The 23,374-nt window shown below is 33.4% G+C and overlaps 2 protein-coding genes across 2 annotated transcripts; both read right to left on the reverse strand.

Annotated features, from left to right (window-relative positions):
• Window positions 1-15,026: 15,026 nt before the first annotated feature.
• On the reverse strand, window positions 15,027-17,786 carry LOC141907774 (uncharacterized). The gene has a single exon (XM_074797516.1). It carries the CDS (start codon window positions 17,784-17,786, stop codon window positions 15,027-15,029), a length of 2,760 nt encoding a protein of 919 aa, XP_074653617.1.
• Window positions 17,787-17,942: 156 nt separating this feature from the next.
• LOC141907775 (uncharacterized) lies at window positions 17,943-20,504 on the reverse strand. Its single transcript, XM_074797517.1, has one exon. It carries the CDS (start codon window positions 20,502-20,504, stop codon window positions 17,943-17,945), a length of 2,562 nt encoding a protein of 853 aa, XP_074653618.1.
• Between the last annotated feature and the right edge of the window lie 2,870 nt (window positions 20,505-23,374).

Consider the following 23,374-nt stretch of genomic DNA (forward strand, 5'->3'; position numbering starts at 1 on the left):
AAGATCTAGAAGAATTATGTTCTGGAGATTTCTATTTCGTATACAAAGGTAAGAATTAAAAAGGGCACCATGAAATAGATTTCGAATAAGAAAATGTGTAAAGTAAATGGTAGAATTAAAAGAATACAGAATATTTGTTGATTCTAGAAGACTTACAAATTATAAATCACATAATTTAATAGTTCAATTAGATAGAGAATTTAAGAATTAAATGGTTTTTTTATATTTAAAACCAGGATTATATAATTTAGATACATTAGCACAAGAAATTAATAGAAAAGCTCGAGCTAAATTAGGAAGTGATTCCGGATTTAGTATTAGAATTTTAAAAAGTGATAGTTCTAATGAAATAAAGATTAGGTTAGCTAATGACGAACAATTTAAATTTACAGTAAGAAAACCTTTAGGTAAACTGTTAGGAATTAACCCAGATATTGTTACAGCATACGCAGAAGGTAGATCAAACTTAATACCTTTTACACATTTTTATATTTATTGCAATTTAATTGACCCAACAAAAACATTTGAAGCAACTAAAGATACAATTTGTAATTCTAGTATATTAAATATTTTACCATTAAAAAATGTTAAACAATTTGGAACGCAAATAAATTATAATTTAGCTGAATGTGATTTTAAACCTTGTATTCCACATTTCAATAATTTTAAATTAGAAATAAGAAATCATAATGGTTATTTAATTGATTTGAATAATTTTCCTGTGATATATGAATTAGTTATAAGATGTAGAGAGTAATTTTTTCACTATATAAATGAATATAACTGTTGGACCGAGTATATGTTTTGGGTTTGATTTTAAACGTGAGAAAGAAATGAAATTTAACGTTAATGATGTAATTACACATATTAAAAATATTGCATTTTCTAATGAAACAACATTTGAGTATAAAACAACAATAGATAAAGAAACTTTAAATGTAGAAAAGATTACTAATTTAATTAGAGAATCTTTAAGATTTTATGAATTAGATGAAGATTTTATCATCGATGATATTAAAAAAATATTAATTGAAATATATACAAATGAAACTAGTAATGAAATAAATGTTGAATTAATCATAAATAAGATAACTAAATATTTTGATGATAGTAATTTTTTGATAAATAAATGAGTGATAATAAGTGGATAATAACTGGATTATATAATGGAGCATTACTATCAGTTGGAACTGTTGGTTATTCAATGGTATTAAAAAAAGTATTTAAAATGGGAAGTGTTAATGTTGATAGATTTGATATAAATGATATTTTAAAGTTAACATTAGCAATTACTTTATCTAATTTAACTATTGATTATTTGGAAAAACAAAAATATATTCCTCCCATATAAATGCGTAATTATTTTACTAAACAAATGGCTTCTGCAATTATAACTATTATAGGATCGGCAATTGTTAACGCTTTGGCATTTACTGGTGGTGGATATTTATTTAAACATATTGATAAAAATAGTTCATTAGGAGAACAAAGAAGACATAACTTAGCGTTAGAGAAATACAATAAAGCTGCAGAAGAATATAGAGAAAAGAGACAAAACTATATGGATTACATCAATAAAGAATTATATGATCAGAAGATTTCACATAGAGATTTTCAATCAGTTGATGATGCAATGAGTTTATATAACGCGGTAACCAATAAAGAAAAATTTCATCTATACAAACCTAAATTATCAGATTATTATACCCCAAGTAAAGAACAACAGAAATATGAAATAATATGGATTTTAGGTGGAACTGTTATTGTTATATTTGTTGCTTATAAATTTACTAATTAGTAATTTTTTTCTAAATAAATGGAAGATAATATTGATATTATTCCTCATGATATAAATAAAACTAAATTAAAAATATATTTAGAAAAACAAATATTAGAATTTGAAAGTGACTTAAAAGTTAAAAAGAAAAAATATCTAAAAAGTAGAATTATATATTATTTGATTATAAGTGGTTCGGTTACAATTAGTTCTGTAATAACATTTCTAGCAATATTCAGTCCATTAACACCTTTAGCTATATCAATTGGTGTGTTAGGATTAAGTTCAAGTGTTTTAACTGGTATAAGTTCAAAATAAAATATAAAAAGTAATAAAGACAAAATTAAAACTAATATAAAAGAAATTAATAAATTAAAGAACACACTAGATTGTATCATAAGTTTAAATGGTCATATAACAGTTGAAGAACAAGATAAATTATTAAAAGAATTAATAAATTATTAATTTTTTAATTATATAAATGGTAGATAGTTTTCCAAAAGCTTTCCAATATAATAAATCAATTAAATATAATATTCCAGCAATAGATTTTAATAAAGATATTGCATATAGAAATGAAGTTTTAGATTCATTAACTAATTTAGAAATTTATGTTACTGAAACTAATAATTTTAATGCAAAGATGGAAAATATATTTCATGTATATTTAATTAATTTTAAAAAATTGAAAGATGAAAAACAATGGTTATTAAAATCTAATATGAAGTATTGGCAGAACCAATTAAATTTTGCTGTTTATTGTGCAACAACAGGTTGTGGAATTAGTTGGAATGATCATTTGAATAATTCTAAATATAAATTAATTCAAAGTTTATTTAGATTTCATACATACTTTCAAATAAGAATAATATTAAATGAATTAGAGTGCGCTTTACCAGGATTTAGGTATTTTAAAGAATTAGATAATAATATTAATTTATCAAAGTTTTATAGAATTTGTAATGAATTTAATATAGATATAAATAATTCTGATTTTAGAACAAAAATTGGAACAATAAGATCACTTCCTTGCCCTAAAAAGATTGCAGAATATTGTGCACTTCCCATACCATCTTATAGTTTTTATAATATCTATAGTAATAAATTAGGTTATGGTAAAATAGAAACTAAGGATTTAGAAACATTAAATTTCAATAAATTACCGACATTTTATGATAATTTAAAACAAGAAAACAATAATGGTTGGGTTTATTTCATTTTAGAAAATAATGAAGATTTTACAAAATCAGGTATACAAAGAATAAATCAATCTATTAGAACTTATTTGATATGTATTCTAGGTGCACAAGTTGAAACAAGATCACCGATAATTGGAAATTTGAATACATCATTCGATACACAAAAACAATTTAAAGTTTTATTTGAAGATTCCATACATAATGATAAAAATAGATCGATTCCAGAAAACATTGTAAGATATCAAAATTATTTAGATAAATCACATATTAGATTAAATTATTGTATAGGCCCTAATCTATTAATTATTTCTAATGATTTAGTATTAAAGATGGGAAATATAATTGGTTATAATAATCTAATTTAAACTGCAACAATAAATAATTCATTTGGATTGAATGATATAAATAAAAAGATTATCACTGCTCCAAAATTAATGGAAGGTGAAAAAAATAAAAAACACATTCAATCAACTGAAACTAAAACTAATAATATTTAATTAAATAATGATTCTAAAATAAAAGATTACAATACATCAGAAAATATTAAAACTGATAATATTCAACATGATATAATTAAAACTAATGATGATAATAAATCCCATGAAAATGCTAAATTAGCTTTAACTTGTATAGGAATTGTAATCGGAGGAATATTATATTTTAAATTTTAATTTTTTTATTATGTAAATGGATGTAGAAGGTGGAGAAGATATTGGAATGGATAATTTTGATGAACCTGGCATAACTGATGAACAACAACCTGAATTTAGTGAAACAAGTTTTAATGATGGTAATGAGCCAGAATATAATAATAATTTGAATATGCCTGATTATATTAAAAATGCAGAATCACAATTAAATCCTGAAAATTTAGACCCAGATTTAGTAACACAAGATTTAGATAATTTAAACAAAATACCTAAATTAGAAGATTTAATTGAAAAATCTAAACTTAACATAAATGAAGACGTTGGACTTTTAGCAGATCAATTAAAATTTTTAGATAATGGTAAATGTTATTATCGTTTGAAAGGTGATTATTATATTGATATCACTTATAAAAATAATAAAAAAAATATTAGCGGAATCAACTTTGAAAAGTTTAAAACCAGATAAAATTAAAATAATAAGTAATAGTAATGAAATAACTGATGTTACACAAAAAGAAATAGATGATAATATAGACGTATTTAAACAAAGAATTAATGAATTATTTGAAATAATCAAAAAGAAATCAGAAACAGAAACAACTTCTGAACAGAATATAACTTCCAAAAATAGTAAACTTAAATCAAATAAAGTTCCAATTGAAAACTTTTACCGAATGGATTACTTGATGCAACCGATCAAGAATTAGAAGATTTAGATATATTTTCTGATAAAGCAATTAGAGAAACTATAAGTATAAGACTTGCATCTGATAAAATTGCGCATGATAAAAGTATAAGAGATTTTAAAATTAGAACTTTAGAAAAAGAATAAACTGATAAAAATAAAGAAATAGAACAATTAAAGTCTGATGTAGATCATCAAGTAATTGATGAAATAGAATATAGGCAAAAAGAATTACGTTTAGAAAAAGAAATTGATGATTTAGAATATAACATAGAATTACAAAAAGAAGAAATTAAATTATTATTAAAATCATATGATTATAATATTAATAGATTAAAAGTTATTTTTAAAGATTTGTTGTGAAAAACCAAATTCTGACATATCATTGAAAGATAGAATAAAATTGTTATTTAAATTAGAAGGAATAACAATTCTTTCAATTCTAACAGCTGTAACTATGTTATTCACAACAATTGGTTTAGCTATATCAAATGCTTTGAAATCTACTCCTACTCCCAATAAACCAGATAAACCCCCAGGTAATAATTCTATACAAGATAAAGTTAAAGATGGTTTAAAGAAATTAGCAAAATATTTATGGGAACTATCTAAAAAATCTGCTGCAGCTTTACCAGGAATTATTGCATCAATTGTTGGTTTTATATTGACATCTGCAGGTAATATTCTTAACTTTGCTGCTGAACATATTATTTCATTTTTAATTACAGTTGTAAGTGCTATTATTTTTGGGTTAGTGAATATGATATCAAAAAGATATCAAGAAAAAAATAATAAAAAATAAATAATTAATTTTTTTTGTTAAATAAATGAGTGGGAGTTATATAAGTCCTTCTAAGATTTCTAGAATATCTAATGCTATTAAAGCAGAAAGATCACATCATATAATTACTCATAATCCTTCAAATATTAATCCTGATGAAACTTTATATGTTAGAATTCCTAGATTAACACAAAATACTTTTTATGTTCCAAATAGTATTTATTTATCAGCTGATATAAAAGTAACTGGCCATGATAACAATTATGTTGTTGATAATGTTGGAAGGTATTTGATTAAAAAGTTAACAATAAAGATTGGTCCAGAAACAGTTTTCTCATTAGATGATTATAATTTATTTATGCATTATAAAGATTTATGGTTAACTATAGAAAATAGAAATAATATGATATTTCAGGGTATTCAATCGGAAAACCATAATAAATTAAGATCAGGAGCTAATGACGCAATAGTAACTCGTGCCACAGATAATTTGATTAAAAAGATTTATGGAAGCAAATATAAAATTCCATTAGACTTTGAATTGATAAATAATAATGCACCTTTATATAAATACGCAATTCGAGAAGATATTATATTTGAGATAACATTTGCTCCTGTAAATGAAATTGTATTATCTAGCGTTGTTAAAGATATGGGTTATACATTATCGAATATATGTTTAGAATATGACACAGTAACTAATGAAAATATTGCTAGCACAATTCAAACTCAATACAATCAAGGATTTTCATTATTATATGGTTATATTGATAAATTTAAAACTGTAACTATTAATGCAAATGATGAAATTATTAATGAGAATATTAACTTCCCAAGAAGATCTATTAAAGGTATATTAATATTTTTTACCATTGCAACATATTCTAATGGCGCAATAAAGGTTGATAATTATTATAATCCTGAAATAACAAAAGTAGAAATAACTATCGAAGGAATAGCAAATAAAATATTTTGTCAAGGAATGAGAATGATTGATCAGTGGACAGAAATTAGAAAACATTTTATGAATGAAAAAGTAAAATCATTTGAAAATTGTAATATTGATCAAATTGATTATTATACCGGTAATAAATATGCATTATGGTTAGATTTTAGAACAACAGAGGATAATTCATTACATGGTTCTGGAAAAAAATTACAGAACACTAAAGATGGAATACAATTATTCGTGACAAAGAATAAAGGAAGCCTAAATTTCAAAATGCATATTTATATTATATCTGACGCGCAATTAAATATTGTAAATTCTCAATTAAATAGTGTTATGTATTAGAATTTTAACTTTAATAAAAATATATATAATAAATGGAAGGTGGAATATATGAAATACAAACTCCAAGTGAAATGATATCAGATATATATTATACATTACCTTATGATGAATACATGAAGTATTTTGGAAATTACTTTAATCAATTCAAATATAGAATAAGTAAAATAAAAGATAATATTGAAACTAAAATAGAAGATAAGAATGATATTGAATATAAAATAGAAGATGATATTGAATATAAAATAGAAGATAGTAATAATATGGAAACTAAAATAGAAGATGTAACAGCATCTACATCTTATAATATACCCTCTACATATGATATTGAATCAAAAAAGATTATTATAATCCAAAATATTGTGATGTATGTAAGAAATATATATCATATAAAAATTGGGCATCACATAAGAAATCAAAGAAACATATAGAAAAAGAAAAGAATAATAATGATAATAATATATCAGTTAGTAATATAAAAGATAATGTTAACCCAATTGAAACTAATGATACCATAGATAATATAACAGATAATGTAATAAATAATGTTAACCCAATCGAAACTAATGATAATGATATAACAAATAATGAAATAATTGATGATTCTAAAAAACATTGTAACATTTGTAATTTAGATATTTCTAAAAGTAATTGTTCTAAACATAAAAAATCTAAGGGGCACATAGAAAATGAAAAAGAATTAATATGTGATTATTGTAATAAAGAAATTGAACCTGTTGATAAAATTACTCATTATAAATCAAAATTACATCTAATTAATGTTTATAAAAAAGTGGGTATGTTACCATTGTTAGATGAACCAAAGAAATATATCAAATATTTTAATCCTGAAACTAAAGAATATCATATATTCTTTAAGTTGTTATTTGATAAATTATTAGCTTATGCAGAAGATAATCCTGACCAAATATATAAATTAGCGTATAATGGACACCTAGATTTATTTAATTTATTAAATGATTTTGAATTTGATTTTGATGGTGATAATTCTAATGATTACTTTGAAAAATTAAGAGTAAAAGCTGGATTAAGTGATGATGAACGTAGAATGAAGGATGAAATAGAATTAATAAATATGCCAAAGACTTTTGATGAATTTGATATAAACAAAGATGATTTTATAAATGTATTAGAAACAAAATTAGAATAATTATTATAAAACTATTTATATATCTATAAAAATATTTATATATCTATGCACTAGACGTATGAGTATGAAAGTAAGAACCCAAGAATCCTTGCCAAGAAATATAAATTATAAACATAAATTATAAACATAAATTATAAACATAAATTATAAACATAGTTTTAATATATAATTTATTCATTATTATACATTTCATTTAATAATTCATATTTCTATGGACTAGACGTACGTTAGAATCCAAGATTCTTGCCAAGAAAGAAAAAAGGTAAGAATCTTACTTTCTTACTCGTACGTCTAGTACATAGAAATATAAATTAGTTTCTATAATATTCCAAATTATAAATAGTTATTTTATAAATTTATATTCATAGGGAAATTGAAGTCTCAGTAATAATTTTGAACCTTTATTATTCTTTAATTTATTCATATATTCATCATAATTCAGTAGGTATAATTTGATTTTCTTCCAATGATTGTTGCATAGATTTTCTATCTTTGTTATAAAATAAAACTAGAAATCTTATATTCTCCCTAAAGTCTTTAACAATTGAATTATATTTTTGATTTAAAACCCATGTTGTTATCCCAAAATGTCTCCCAGAGAAAGCTAAGTAACTCACTTTCTCTCACTTTTGAATCATGTAAATTTGCGCAATCATCTACAATGAATAATGTATTTGATCCTTTATAAGTATCAATTGCTATTTTAATACAATTATCTAAATTTTCTTTTACTGTTTTAGGATCTGATATAATAAACTTTTTCATCTTAACTATATCTCTATTGTATGTTTTATTCATTTCATAAGTAGGACAGAATAATATTATATTATCAAAATGATTCTTATAAATAATTTCTAACAAATCTAATATGAAATGTGTTTTACCACAGTTTGTTACTCCAGTAACTAACATATTATGAGGTTCAAATATAAATAAATCTTTATTCATTTATTCTTTTAATTTTACTAGATAAAATCCATTCATTAAATTTATCATCGTATCCTTTATATTTCACCAAAGAATACTTTTTTCCTTTAAGAGTTTTTGTTTTCAATACTTTTTCTATTTTGTATTCTATTTCATCTGGATTTGGTACAAGTGATAATTCTTGTTCATAGAAATAACCTAATATTTCTTCATCTTTTAGATCTTCTAGTTTATAAACAAAAGGTTTAGTAAATATTATCTTTTTAATCTTAAATATTTCTTCAGTAAAATTTGGGGTATAACCTTTATAAAAGGTTTTTCTATATTTAGATATTCTGACGTGTTGTCCAATTTTGAATCTAGGTTCACCGAAATCATGTGTAACAAACGCTCCATATAGATTATTCCAAACTATTTCCGAATTATCTTCTTTTCTAGCTTGTATAGGTTTCATATTTATAGAACTATGTTTAGAATTATTATAACCTTTCACTAAATCATCTAATACATCGATATAAATATATGTTTCATTAGCAGTAAAATATTTCCACATTCTAGTTTTCAATGTTTTATTAAATCTTTCTATAATAGATGCTTTTTTATCTGAGTGTGTTGAAAAATAATCTACATCGTTATCAGATAATAGTTTTTTGAAATGTTTGTTATAAAATTCCTTACCTTCATCAAATTGTATCTTATCTGGAATAGCTTCTTTAAATATAGATTTAAAAGCATTTGTCACTTCTATACCAGTTCTATTTTTGATTGGAATTGACCATGCGTATCGACTGAATATGTCTATAACATTCAGTATCCAGAAATATCCTTTGTTGTATTCTTCTAAGTTCTTCATGTCAATTAAATCTGCTTGCCATTGTTGATCGATATATGAAACCATAACTTTTCTTGTTAAATAAGTTTTATCCATTTTCTTGTGAATTCGATATGTTGGTTGATTTTGTAACAATGATTTCAATTCACTATATTTTATATTACCATTTTCATTATCAGATTTAATTTCATTCCATAATTCTGAAACGTTAGAATATGATACTTCACTTTCTGGGTTATAATATAAATCTCTTAAATATTGTTCTTTTTTCATCTTCTTTTAATCCATTAATAATAATCTTGGGTTATTTTCAATGGTTTTAGGATTTGACTTATTTTCTGGTATAATAGGTTTATTGTCATTGGAATCATCTTTATCATTAGATTTGAATTTTGATTTATATATTACACCGGATAATATAATAACTGTTACTAATCCAATTGTAATATATAATTTATAATTGCTTCCAGCATTAGAAGAATCAGATGGATTATTATTTGAATCAATATCAGATAAAGTCTGTGATTCATTTATATCAGTTAATTTCTTTTTCTTAGCTTTTTTTTAATTCTGAAGATCTTTTACCTAATTCTCTTGCCCATTTAATTTGTTTCTCGGATCTAGCCTTTTTCTTAACTCCATCACTCATTTATTTTAGTTAATTTTTGTTCTGATTCATTTTCTGTTTCGACGTTTGGTTGTAGTACAGCGTCATCTGTTTCGTTCTTACCTGATTTATATTCCATAGGCTTGATGTTCGAAAATGTTATGACACCAGTAGAAATTAATGTCATAACCGATCCTAATTGAAATGAAGCATATCCAACCCATTTTTGTAATTCAGTCATAACTAAGTAGTCATTTTTCAAATCACTATATAATTTATTTTCATCATCAATTGGTATTAACTGGTTACATAACTTAGAATAACATTTGACAATACCATCTGAAATAGAATCATTTATTCGGGATAATCTTGCCTCTTCATAAATCTTAAAATATTCTATTACTTTATCTGGTTTCATAACATCTAATTCTTGAAAAGTAATAGTCTTAGTTAAAAACTCTTTAGTTTTTCCACCGGCAATCAATAGTTCTAGATGATGCTCACAATATAAATAGTATTCATAATCTATATTACAATTAACTTGAGCACAATTAGTTACAACTGTATCTTTATTATCACTTATACTCAAATCATCTAATGTCTTTTCAATATCAATACTATTCTTATTAGATTTCTTTGACATTTATATTAGAGAAAAAAAGCAAACAAATATTATAAGTATTCTTCAAATGATACTAGCTAGTTAAAGCTAAAGAATTATAGTATTGACTACTGATACTAGCTATTTGAATTTAAAGAATTTCTATTTGAATCTATTCAAAATATAAAGTATTCTCTTTTTGAAAAGAAAATATTAAAAATATAATAGAATTCACTAGCTAGTTGAAGTTATTGTTTTTTTAGGAGCAGTAATTATAACTGTCCAGATAAGTCATTTCGGATCCTTGATATCAAATTCCTCAACGTATTGTTCATTATTTGGATCATTGTTCCATTGATCAATAAATTTCTTTGCCTTTGTTAACTGTTCTAAATATAACTGTAAATCTAGTTTATTAGATTTAATTATGTTTTCCTTCTTTTCTAAAGGTCTTAGATTCTTCCAATTCCAAATAAGTTTTTTATTGTATTCATCATTCATGTTAAATTTAGAAATCGGCAACACGTGATCAATATGGTAATAATCCCCATAATTATCTATATTCATTTTATCATCGAATTGAAATATAATCCATGATTTGAGAAATTCATCTGAACAACCCAATAGATTAGATAGTGTTTCTGAATGTGTTTCTTTGTTGAATAATTGTGTTAATCTAGATCTTAAGCATTGTTTCAATCTAAAATTAAGATCTGTTTGATATCTTTCTCTCATAAATTCTGTCATATAATCATTATAAGCTTCTCTATTATCTTCTCGGTATTGTTTGGTATATAGTTTAAAACAAGTTTTACAGCAATATTGAAAACCACCTTTGCTAATCTTACGCTTACTAAATTCTGTTAAAGCTAATTTATCTAATTCACATTTAGAACACTTCTTGTAATATATATTTATAACACCACCAGTGTTATTTGTAATATTGATAGTTTGTGGTTGTTCTGGTTCCATTTATTATACGTATTTTTTTTTACTAATTACTTGGTTAATAATTTTAGAATCCTCTTCCATTTCTTCGACCAACGTCATCCTTTTTCATTGCTCGCTGCTTTCGATAAGTTAGTTTCGATTCCTTGATATCTAAATAATACCACTGGGCAAAACCGCTCTTATAGGAGCGTTTTTGCTTAATGCACATGCGCTAATCATAATTATATATTCATTCTGTAAATTCTGTAAAATAGAAACAACACACGCGTTACATGCGTCACATGCGGCCATTGATGTCCGGTTTTGCTTAATGCACATGTGTTAATCATAATAGAAACAACCGACATGAAATATCTAAATAATACCACTGGGCAAACCGCTCTTATAGGAGCGTTTTTACTTAATGCGCATGCGTTAATCATAATTATATATTCATTCTGTAAATTCTGTAAAATAGAAACGACCGACATAAAATATCAAAACGTGTTCGCATTAGGCAAAACCGCTCTTATAGGAGCGTTTTTCCTTAATGCGCATGCGTTAATCATAATTATATATTCATTCTGTAAAATAGAAACAACTGAACATAGAAAATTCAAACGCATGTGCACTAGGCAAAACCGCTCTTATAGGAGCGTTTTTGCTTAATGCGCATGCGCTAATCCTAATAATATATTCATTCTGAATAGAAACGACCGAACATATAAAATTCAAACGCATGTGTACTAGGCAAAACCGCTCTTATAGGAGCGTTTTTGATCAATGCGCATGCGCTAATCCTAATTATATATTCATTCTGAATAGAAACGACCGAACATAAAAATTCACCAATCAGATTTACACAATACATTATACAAGTATGTTCGATCGTTGTATTGACAAAATTTATAGTTTCAACTAATACATTATTAGGGTTTTCTGTTTCTTCACAGAAAACCCTATTGAAATTCGCGTGATTATTATTATTTTTTTTCCCTTTTCCACATAGTTTTTGTTAAAAGTGTAAAGGCTTCCTTACCTTACCGCTGTCGCCGATACAATCCGTATGATGTCCTTCAGCTCACTTCAATCTCCAGATACTGCATGGGAATTTTGATAAATCCACGTTATAAAGGCACTGTCGAGCCGTAAACATCAGAAATTTGGCTCCATTCAATTAGTAGCCATGTTGTGTTTTCATACCGATATTTCTCTCTTCTTTTCGAGGAAGAGCTATCGAATAATTCCCTCTCTTCTTCACAATCAATTTCAAAGTCAATTTTATGAATTAATTGCTCAGCGGTTCCGAGTCCAAGAGTTTACGAGTCCGGCGTTCGCGTGTCTGACAGGTTTACGGGCATTTGTTTGTTACCTCTTTAATATTTTTGATTTCTTGTTATTCCGGTTATTTTATTTAAGTATATTGCTGATCAGTTCATGTAACCAAAAGCGTCAATAAACAGACTTTGAATTGATCAAGTTTAAATCAAGGTCGTTGAGTCGCGGAAGGCTACTTTAGAATTACGTTCGTCTTCGTCTCGCAAAAACCGTAATGTTTCCAATGTCTCCGTTTTTAACGCATGCGCATGATGTATGTGTTGGGGAAATTCTCTAAGTCCAGAAAACAGTCGAGTGCGCAGGCGTCACTACATGTCAGAACTTCAATAACATGTGAATGGCTACCAGCGTCACTGTAGTTTCTCTTAGGTTCGAATCCCAAATAATTTTGATCTTAATTCAAATTTTGACGACCCAGTGTCGCTAGTTAATCTGTTTGCAGTGCCATTGAGTTCGAATCCCGAATATGTTATAGAAAAATACTTGCACGGAATTTTTTTTTTCAAGTACGAAAATTCCAGCTTACTGCATCCGGTTGTCCCAAAAATAGAAATGATCCTCTGACAAAATACGAAGAATGCCTCATCATCCAGTTCACAATTGCGAATTAAAATTAGTCAAAAAAGCATAACTCACGCCTTACATCTATGGAAAGGTCCCAAATCGATTGAACAACAAGAGAAAACTTAATATATGCTTATATACGTATATGATACGAATGGAATAAATTTATTTGGATAATTCACTTGTTTGTGTAAATATGATATACAAGATTATCAAGACATTAGGCCTACAGAGTCAACAATTATGGTTTACCAAACAAGTTTTTAGTGGTAACAATTAAACCACTGCCTCTAGGAAGTCATGAAGAAAGCACCCTTCCCACGTTTTAGTTCCCAGGTACTCGCCCCATGACTACCACAATAGCAGTGAAATAACAATTACCTCATATACATACATCAAAGTAAAAACAGTACACCAAAGATGTATATACAAAAACCATGGATAGATCTGTGTAATAATAGAAGTATAAATAATATATTGCAGTGAAAACAGTATACCTTTCATAAGATGTACATATAAAAACAATGAATAGATCTTTAATAATACATGTATAAATAATATATCACAGTGAAAACAGTACACCAAAGATGTAAATATAAAAACAATGAATAGATCTTTAATCATACATGTATAAATAATATATCACAGTGAAAACAGTACACCAAAGATGTAAATATAAAAACAATAGATATATCTGTAATGATACATGTATAAATAATATATCACAGTGAAAACAGTACACCAAAGATGTAAATATAAAAACAATAGATATATCTGTAATGATACATGTATAAATAATATATCACAGTGAAAACAGTACACCAAAGATGTAAATATAAAAACAATAGATATATCTGTAATTGTTGGGAGAGTTCTCGGTCCAACACCACGGGGTTTCGGGCTCACTCCACTGACAGGCGATGGGAGTGAGGAAGCGAGCGAGGAGGACTGTATAGGTTCTCGGACAGAAGCAAAGCAAAGGCCGGGCAGAAGCAGAAGCCAGGCGGGTCGACAAGGCAGAAGCAAAGCCAGGCGGGTCACCAGACAGAAGCAAATTTAGCGAGTCGGCCAGAGTCACGTTCCCTGGTTGAAGCAGCAAGGCAGAGTCGTCGTCCTGTCCCTTGAAGCAGCCGTTCCTTTCGTCATGAAATGACTAACTTTAAGACTTTCTTCAGACTATAGCGATTTATTTAGCGGAGAGATGTGTACAGTCAGGCTTGCATAGATGAACTGATTTTACAGGATATTTGTTGCGGCTTTTATACAAAATCAGGCTGGGAACTAATTATGATTACAATCTGTTGAGAATGTTACAAACTGTCAAAATGTTACTATAAAAAGGATTAAAATATACAAACGAGAGAACAGGCACAGTCTTAAACTAGTTAGAAACAAAATAATACACGTGTTATAGATTATGAAACGCGAGTTCACACGGGATCTCGGTGGTAACCAGGTCCACGCGCACTATAGCCATCTGGCTTTGATGAACTGTTGTAACGGTTACAACATCCTCCCGCGCCAAAGTCCGGTATAGTCCAAATACGGTAAATCACGAAAATACACGAACACGCGTAATTGTTCTTTCACGAAAACATTGATAATCGGCGGCGAATAGATGATCGGTCCAACATCGAGAGTTCGCAATAAGATGTCGGCGTGTCGCAAACAGTTCAGGCATCGAGTCGACAAACTTTCGTCGCTGGTCGCCTGTAGACTCCGCTTGTCGTCTTGAGTTCCACTGAGCGGACATGTCCATCGCTTCCGGGGTGGACATCGATGATACGTCCGAGCGGCCACTGACCACGTGGCAGGTTGTCATCGGCGAGTAGTACCACATCGTCGATTTGTAGGTCTCGGCTTGCGGTCTTCCATTTGGTTCGCTGGACAAGTGTCGGCAGATATTCCCGCGTGGAGCGAGCCCAGTACTGATTAGTGAGTGCCTGGGCCTGTCGCCATCGTTTTCTGGCGTTCAAATCATCAGCGTCAAACACTCCGGGTGGTAGGTTCGGGTTCGTCTTGCCGAGTAGAAAATGGCTCGGTGTTATCGCCTCCGGTTCGTCGTGGCTGGAGTTGACGTACGTCAGTGGCCTAGAATTCACGACGGCTTCGACTTCGGTAAACACGGTGTGCAGCACTTCATCGGTGACAATTTGTTTTCCCAGGACCACTTTCAAGTTTCTTTTAACGGACTGGACCAGACGTTCCCAAACTCCACCCATATGGCTAGCGGCAGGTGGGTTGAAATACCACTGGATGTGATCTTGTGACGTTGCATCGGCGATTTTCGTCTGGTTCAGCTTCGTCAACTGGTCTCGAAGTTCCTTCTCGCCACCAGTAAAATTGGTCCCATTGTCCGAGTAGATTCTCTTTGGTTTTCCGCGTCTAGCGATGAATCGCCTAAGTGCCATTATGAAGCTGTCCGTGTCTAATGAGTACGCAACTTCCAAGTGCACAGCTCTGGTGGCCAGACACGTAACCAGCAGCCCGTATCTTTTCTCCGTCTTACGGAACTTTCTCACTTGGAGCGGTCCGAAGTAGTCGATACCGACACTGCTGAACGGGCTCGCGGTGTCGAATCTGGCAGCAGGTAGGTCGGCCATTATCGGCGGCTGTGGCTTCGCTCTTCTTTTAATGCAGTAAGCGCATCGGCGAACGAGTTTCTTCACGGTCGAACGACATTCGGGGATCCAGAACTTCTGCCGGATTTCGTTCATCGTTACTGCTAGACCACCGTGGAACATTTGGTGGTGATAGTGGTGGATGATTAGTCTCGTCACTTCGTGGTTCTTCGGCAGCAGTATCGGATGTTTCGCGGCTTCTGCGATCGGTGCGTTTTTTAAGCGACCACCAACTCTCAAGACACCGTTCTCATCAAGCTTCGGAGTTAGCGGCAGTATCTTGCTAGTTCTCGAGATTGGTCGGTGGCTTCGTAAATCAGCTATTTCCTCGCCGTACGCTGCTTCTTGTGCCGCTTTGAAAATCAGCATTTCCGCCTCTTCGAGCTCTGAAACTTTCAGCGGCTCGGTGTTCGCGACGTCTCGCTTCATCAGGATCGACTTAGCCCTGACTACTGTCGCGACGACTCGTTTGTATTTCATCCACGAGGACCATCTAGCAGGGTCTGGAAGCGTGGTTGACACTTCTGCGACGGACAGTGTGTTGACTTTCTTAACTTCGGGATCGTCTTGCAGCATTGAGTCGACTAGCTTCGACTTCGGCCAGTTTGTGTCATCAAGTTTGAGGAATTCAGGTCCTTCTAGCCAGACGCTGGACTTGAGTTCTGTGACGGTGGCACCTCTCGACACGATGTCAGCTGGGTTCAGACTTCCTGGGATGTGTCGCCATTGGTTTGGATGCGAGGAGTCGTGGATTTCAGCTACCCGATTGGCGATGAAGATGTGGAATCGTTTCGTTTCATTTGCGATATACTTCAGCACAATTTCGCTGTCCGACCAGAATATCGTCTCATCGATTACATAGCTGATTTCTTTGCGAATGGTGTCGGCTAGTCTCACGGCCAGGACTGCTGCTTGCATCTCTAACCTAACTATTGATAGTTTCTTCAGCGGGGCGACGCGACATCTGCTCATGACGAATGCGACTCGGACGTTGCCATCAGCGTGTTGCGTGCGAAGGTAAGCCACGGCACCGAAGGCTTTATCGGATGCGTCACAGAAGACATGTAGTTGTCGCCCGGTCGACGGCACATCTGGTGCTCGGTAACATCTCGGAATTTTCAGCATCTCAAGTTTGATCAATTCTTTGAGCCAGATCTGCCAATTTTCTAGGTCCCCACCAGTTAGTTCATCGTTCCAGTCGAGTTTTTGACACCAAAGACGTTGCATCAGGATTTTCGCCTTAACTGTGAATGGTGCAGCAATGCCAAACGGGTCAAAAACTGATGAAACTTTGCTTAGCACTCCCCGTTTGGTAGCCGGCGTCATTGCTTCTCGGACCTTGAAACCAATCGTGTCTGACTCTGGATCCCATATCACCCCGAGGGTACGTTCAGCGGGTAGCTGGTCGGCCATCAAATCGATCGACTGGCAGCTGACTTCGGATGGTGGTAATGCTTGCAGGACTTCACGACTGTTGCTCGTCCATTTCGTCAGTCTGAATCCACCACGTTTCACCAGCATCGTTACATCTTTTGCGCGTTGAATAGCTTTGGCGGTCGAATTTTCGGACTTCAGAAAATCGTCCATGTAGAAATGTTTTCTAATGGCTGCGGCGGTTTCTGCGTCTACTTCTGATTCATTGTCTTCTGCTGTCTTTCTTAAGACGTAATTCGCCATGGCTGGAGAACACCGGGCGCCGAAGATTGTGACTTGCATTTCGTAGACGTCTGGCGGTCTCGTGGTATCTAAGTCTCTCCACAGAAAACTGAGGGCTGGTCGGTCCTCTTCTCGAACTTTTACTTGGTGATACATCTGCTCGATATCGGCCGTTATAGCAATCGGCTCTTCTCTGAATCTTAGCAGGATTCCTGGTAGGCTTTGGAGCAGATCTGGGCCGGTTATGAGTTGGTTATTCAGTGACACTCCCTGGTAAGTGGCAGCAGCGTCAAATACTACTCTGATCTTCTTCTAGTTTGGGTTTACGACGGCGTGATGCGGCAAATACCATCTCTTCTTCTGGTTAGAGGCAGCTTCAAGTGGCGTAAGTTTACAGGCGTAGCCATCGGCGATGTAAGCTGCGAATGTCTGCTTATATGCTTCTGCTTTCACCGGGTCACGAATCAAGGACTTCTCGGTCGTTTCTAATCGGCGGTAGGCCATAGGGCGATTATTCGGTAACTGCACGTCGTCGTTCTTCCACAGTAGGCTCGTCTCGTATCTGTCACCGAGACATCTCGTTCTCTCTCGCAGGATCTTATCGGCTCTGATATCTTCTCGGGATTCGGCTACGGGCTTGTCGTACTTCGTTCCGAAAGACTCCGTTGACCACCATGCATCAAGCGTCTCGTGGATATTATCGGTCGACTTCCCGAGGCACAATACGTTTCTTTCAGTCGTCTGTTCGGTATTCGCCATATTGCCGGTAACGGACCAGCCAAAATCGGTTCTTACGGCAATCGGTCGGCCGGGCCCTGCTGTTCTGACTTCGTGCTGGATGATGGCTTCGATGACGTTGGCTCCCAGCAGAACTTCTACTTGCCCGGATGACGTTTCTGGTATACAAATGTCACTGAAGTAGTTTTCGATTATCGTTTTCTTTATCTTCGGCATCGAAACGTTCAATCTGGGTACAGCCCACGCCTCGTTGACTTCTATGACGTTGTTGACGGCTTCGGGTCCGAGCGGTTTGATTTTCATCTTGAATTTAAGCGTCTTGTACCGTTCACCGTCATTTTCGACATTGCTCAACTTCAGAAATTTTCTTTCGCCGCTGATACCGAGTCGATCAACAAGTCTGCTACAGCACAGTGACGTTTGTGCGCCTGAGTCGAGCAGCGCATAGGTATCTTGGTGCTGACCTCCGTCGCCATAAAGTCTGACTGGAACGACTTGCAGTATGGCGTTTGACACGTTATGCTTCTGGCGGCTAGTAGTGTTGATTTCGGCTTCAGTCTCGTAGTATTCTTGGTTGTTGACGGATGATTCATCTGATAGACACACTGCAGCGACTTCTCTCTTCGGGTACACTCGTTGACTCCCGTGTAGCAGGGGGTGATGTTTCCCCTTGCAGTTTGGCTGGGTACACGTTTTCTTGCCAGGACAGAATCTCACACGATGACCTTCTCCCAAGCAGCAGAAACATCTCTTTGACACTGCAATGTACGCTGATCTCTCGTTGACAGACTTCAGCTTAAACGTTCGACATACAGCGAGCTTATGGTCTTCGTTGCAGAGTGGACATTTAGCTTGATTCTGGGTCGTGAACATCGATCTAGTATTCGGTCGTGGTCGGTCGAAACTTCGAGTTTCTCTTGTTTCAGTCCGCGTGGCTGGACAGTTCAATGATATCTTCACTTGCTGCGTCAACCATCTACTCAAGTCAGACAGGTTTGGGCGGCGTGGTTCAATCTCAAATACTTTCTTGCCCCATTCACGGTTGAGTTCTGGCGGTAGCTTCATTACGATTCGGCGAAGATTCTCTACGCTTGCTAGGTCACCCTGATAGCCGAGATTCTCAAGGGTCGTCACGGCACAGTGAAGGCTAGCTTGAAATCTTTCGAGCGGTCCTGCATCACAATTCTTCAGCGGGGGCTGTGTGAAAACTTTCTTGAGGCACGCTTTCACGACGTCTTCTTCTCGGCCGAATCTTTCTTCGAGTGATCTCAGAGCTTGGTGATATAGTCGACCTTCGTACATCATACCGGCAATCGTCTGCTGTGCGACACCGGTCACGGCTGACTGCAAGTGCGTGATTTTCTCTGTGTTTGTAAGATCTGGTTGGTCGTCGATCAGCGCCTTAAACAAACCATACCATTTCGGCCAATCGCTTGGATCACCGTCAAACTTGTGCAAATGTATCTTCGGTACGGACTTTGAGAATAGATGGTTCGATCTTCTGCTTTGATTGGTTGGTTGGTTTCGGTTCGGCTGATATTCGGGTTGATACGACATGGACCAGTCAGGCGGCGGTATAACGGGCTGCATCGGCGGCAGAGTTCTATCGGGCTGTGACATCGGCAGGATTCTATCGGGCTGTGACATCGGCATGATTCTATCGGTCTGCGACATCGGCAGGATTCTATCGGGCTGCGACATCGGCAGGATTCTATCGGGCTGCGACATCGGCAGGATTCTATCGAGCTGCGACATCGGCAGGATTCTATCGGGCTGCGACATCGGCAGGATTCTATCGGGCTGCGACATCGGCAGGATTCTATCGGGCTGCGGCATAGGCAGGATTTCGTCGTCGAAGTCACGTAGGCGATCAGCGTTTAAGACATCTGCGTCTTGGAGGCTGGCTTCTAGCGCGGCGGCGTCGGCTTCGTCTTGAGCCTGGGCTAGCTTGGCTTGACGAGTGAGTTCATCTTGTTGACGTTCTATTTCGAGGCGACGTCTCAGTTGTTTTACTTCAAGGGCCTTCTTCTGCGCACGTACGGTGGTTGCTCGTGACGCCGCTGACGAGGCCTTTGACATGACGGATGAGGCGTCGTCAGCTCTTGACTGCAGATAGGTCTTAATGCTAGCGACCATCTGTGTGTGCGTCTCTTCGATTTCGGTGACGTATTTCTCTGCGGCGGCTGTCTCGTTTCATCGTTGAGGCTATCGACGTACGTGTCGTTGGCTATCGCGACATTTTCTAAGGCGTCTGCTAACTTCTGGACCAGCGACACCAACTGGGTTCGGCTGCCTCGAACTTCGATCAGCGTGGTCACTTGGTTGCAGATCCGGGTAAACGTTGCTTTTCTGCAGCCTCGGGTGGTCTTCAGTTTTCTGCTTTCTTCGGTCATCTTCGTTGTCTTCTATCCGGTTCGAGGGACCAGTAAATGTTGGGAGAGTTCTCGGTCCAACACCACGGGGTTTCGGGCTCACTCCACTGACAGGCGATGGGAGTGAGGAAGCGAGCGAGGAGGACTGTATAGGTTCTCGGACAGAAGCAAAGCAAAGGCCGGGCAGAAGCAGAAGCCAGGCGGGTCGACAAGGCAGAAGCAAAGCCAGGCGGGTCACCAGACAGAAGCAAATTTAGCGAGTCGGCCAGAGTCACGTTCCCTGGTTGAAGCAGCAAGGCAGAGTCGTCGTCCTGTCCCTTGAAGCAGCCGTTCCTTTCGTCATGAAATGACTAACTTTAAGACTTTCTTCAGACTATAGCGATTTATTTAGCGGAGAGATGTGTACAGTCAGGCTTGCATAGATGAACTGATTTTACAGGATATTTGTTGCGGCTTTTATACAAAATCAGGCTGGGAACTAATTATGATTACAATCTGTTGAGAATGTTACAAACTGTCAAAATGTTACTATAAAAAGGATTAAAATATACAAACGAGAGAACAGGCACAGTCTTAAACTAGTTAGAAACAAAATAATACACGTGTTATAGATTATGAAACGCGAGTTCACACGGGATCTCGGTGGTAACCAGGTCCACGCGCACTATAGCCATCTGGCTTTGATGAACTGTTGTAACGGTTACAACAGTAATGATACATGTATAAATAATATATCACAGTGAAAACAGTACACCAAAGATGTAAATATAAAAACAATAGATATATCTGTAATGATACATGTATAAATAATATATCACAGTGAAAACAGTACACCAAAGATGTAAATATAAAAACAATGAATATTCTGTAATAATACATGTATAGATAATATTAGTTGTCGAATAAACACTATTATCCGTGTAAACTGTAGATAAATGAAGAAATCCCACACTTCGAATTTAAAATTATACGATCAAATTTATTATTATGAAACCACAACGTTTCGGCTGTTGACTAACAGCCATCATCAGGTGGAATGACCAGATATACAAGTAACAAAGCATATAAACTCACAGGATCTAAAATAAAAGCAGTGTGTCAAAACTAAAGATTAACAGACCAAGCAATAAAACATCAAGGGGTACCGTGGAAACCACAGCAATTCTAAACAGTTCAGAGTAAAAACAAATTATGTAACTAAGTGAAGTGGACTGAAGAGGGTGGCGATAACAGAGTGACACATAGTGACATCAACCCAAATCTAATTAAGAGTTGATGTGTCTGGATAATAATTTTGGTTATGTGGAGAAAAACCAGTATCTAAATTAGTAGATAAATAGGATTTCGAAAGTTTACATATTAGGGCTGATTCCACTATGTGTCTCTTATGAATATCTTTACAAGGATAAATAAGTTTCGAATTGTGAAAGTCAAATTGGTGATTGGTTGTAAAGACATGATTTGCTATTCCACTCTCAGGCTTTTGGTTGCGGATATCTATTTTGTGTTCTTTAGTACGCTGACTGAGATTGCGTCCCGTTTCGCCGATGTACATCATATTACAGTCTTTACATGGTATCTTATAGACCCCGGACTCAATTAGCTCACTGTTTGGTTTATTCTTGGTTAAAACATTAGTGAGTTGGTTATTATACTGAAAGACTAATCTAGTGTCGATGGTGCTTAATGTGGATTTAAAGCGTTCCAAAGTAGGTAAATACGGGATTATAATATTCTTTTGAGCTCTGCGTTTTGTGGTCAGGTCGTTACTTCCAATGAATTGTTACGTGAAATTTGGTTGAGCGAAAACAATTTTTTTCGAACAAATGTTTGAATGAACACAATTCTGTTCGATTGAACGAAACACTTAATACTTTCACATAGATAATATATCACAGTCGAAACAGTACACCAAAGATGTAAATATAAAACAATAGATAGATCTGTAATAATACATGTATAGATAATATATCACAGTGAAAACAGTACACCAAAGATGTAAATATAAAACAATAGATAGATCTGTAATAATACATGTATAGATAATATATCACAATATATAATATAAAAACAATAAATAGATCTGTAATAAATAATATCACACAATAAAAACAGTACACCAAGGATGTAAATATAAAAACAATAGATAGATCTGTAATAAATAATATCACACAATAAAAACAGTACACCAAGGATGTAAATATAAAAACAATAGATAGATCTGTAATAAATAATATCACACAATAAAAACAGTACACCAAGGATGTAAATATAAAAACAATAGATAGATTAATAACATAAATATAAATAATATATCACAGTGAAAACAGCAAAGGTGTAAACAATATGTAAAAATATCAAAAAAACAATAAATAGATCTGCAATAGATAATCTATTTAGGTGAAAAAAGTACACCAAAGATGTGAAAAAATCACTCTTTGTAAGTCATAAGCACACAAAAAGCACCAGTAGGAAATCAGCGTGAATGATATTATATGCGTGCAAGAATATGTTTACCAGTGAATGTTAAGTACATGTATATTAAGTTAAAACATGAATTTCATTACCTTTTCATATAAAGCTAAAAGAGATGAAGGTTAAAAAATTGAATATTAATTTTGATAATTTATACAA

Source organism: Tubulanus polymorphus, chromosome 6 (genome assembly GCF_964204645.1).
Source record: "Tubulanus polymorphus chromosome 6, tnTubPoly1.2, whole genome shotgun sequence".
In the NCBI taxonomy this organism is placed as follows: domain Eukaryota; kingdom Metazoa; phylum Nemertea; class Palaeonemertea; order Tubulaniformes; family Tubulanidae; genus Tubulanus; species Tubulanus polymorphus.

Bases quoted from the DNA above. Each gene is read 5' to 3' on its own strand.
- LOC141907775 (XM_074797517.1), bottom strand. From the start codon at position 20,504: ATGGTCGCTAGCATTAAGACCTATCTGCAGTCAAGAGCTGACGACGCC.
- LOC141907774 (XM_074797516.1), bottom strand. From the start codon at position 17,786: ATGTATCACCAAGTAAAAGTTCGAGAAGAGGACCGACCAGCCCTCAGT.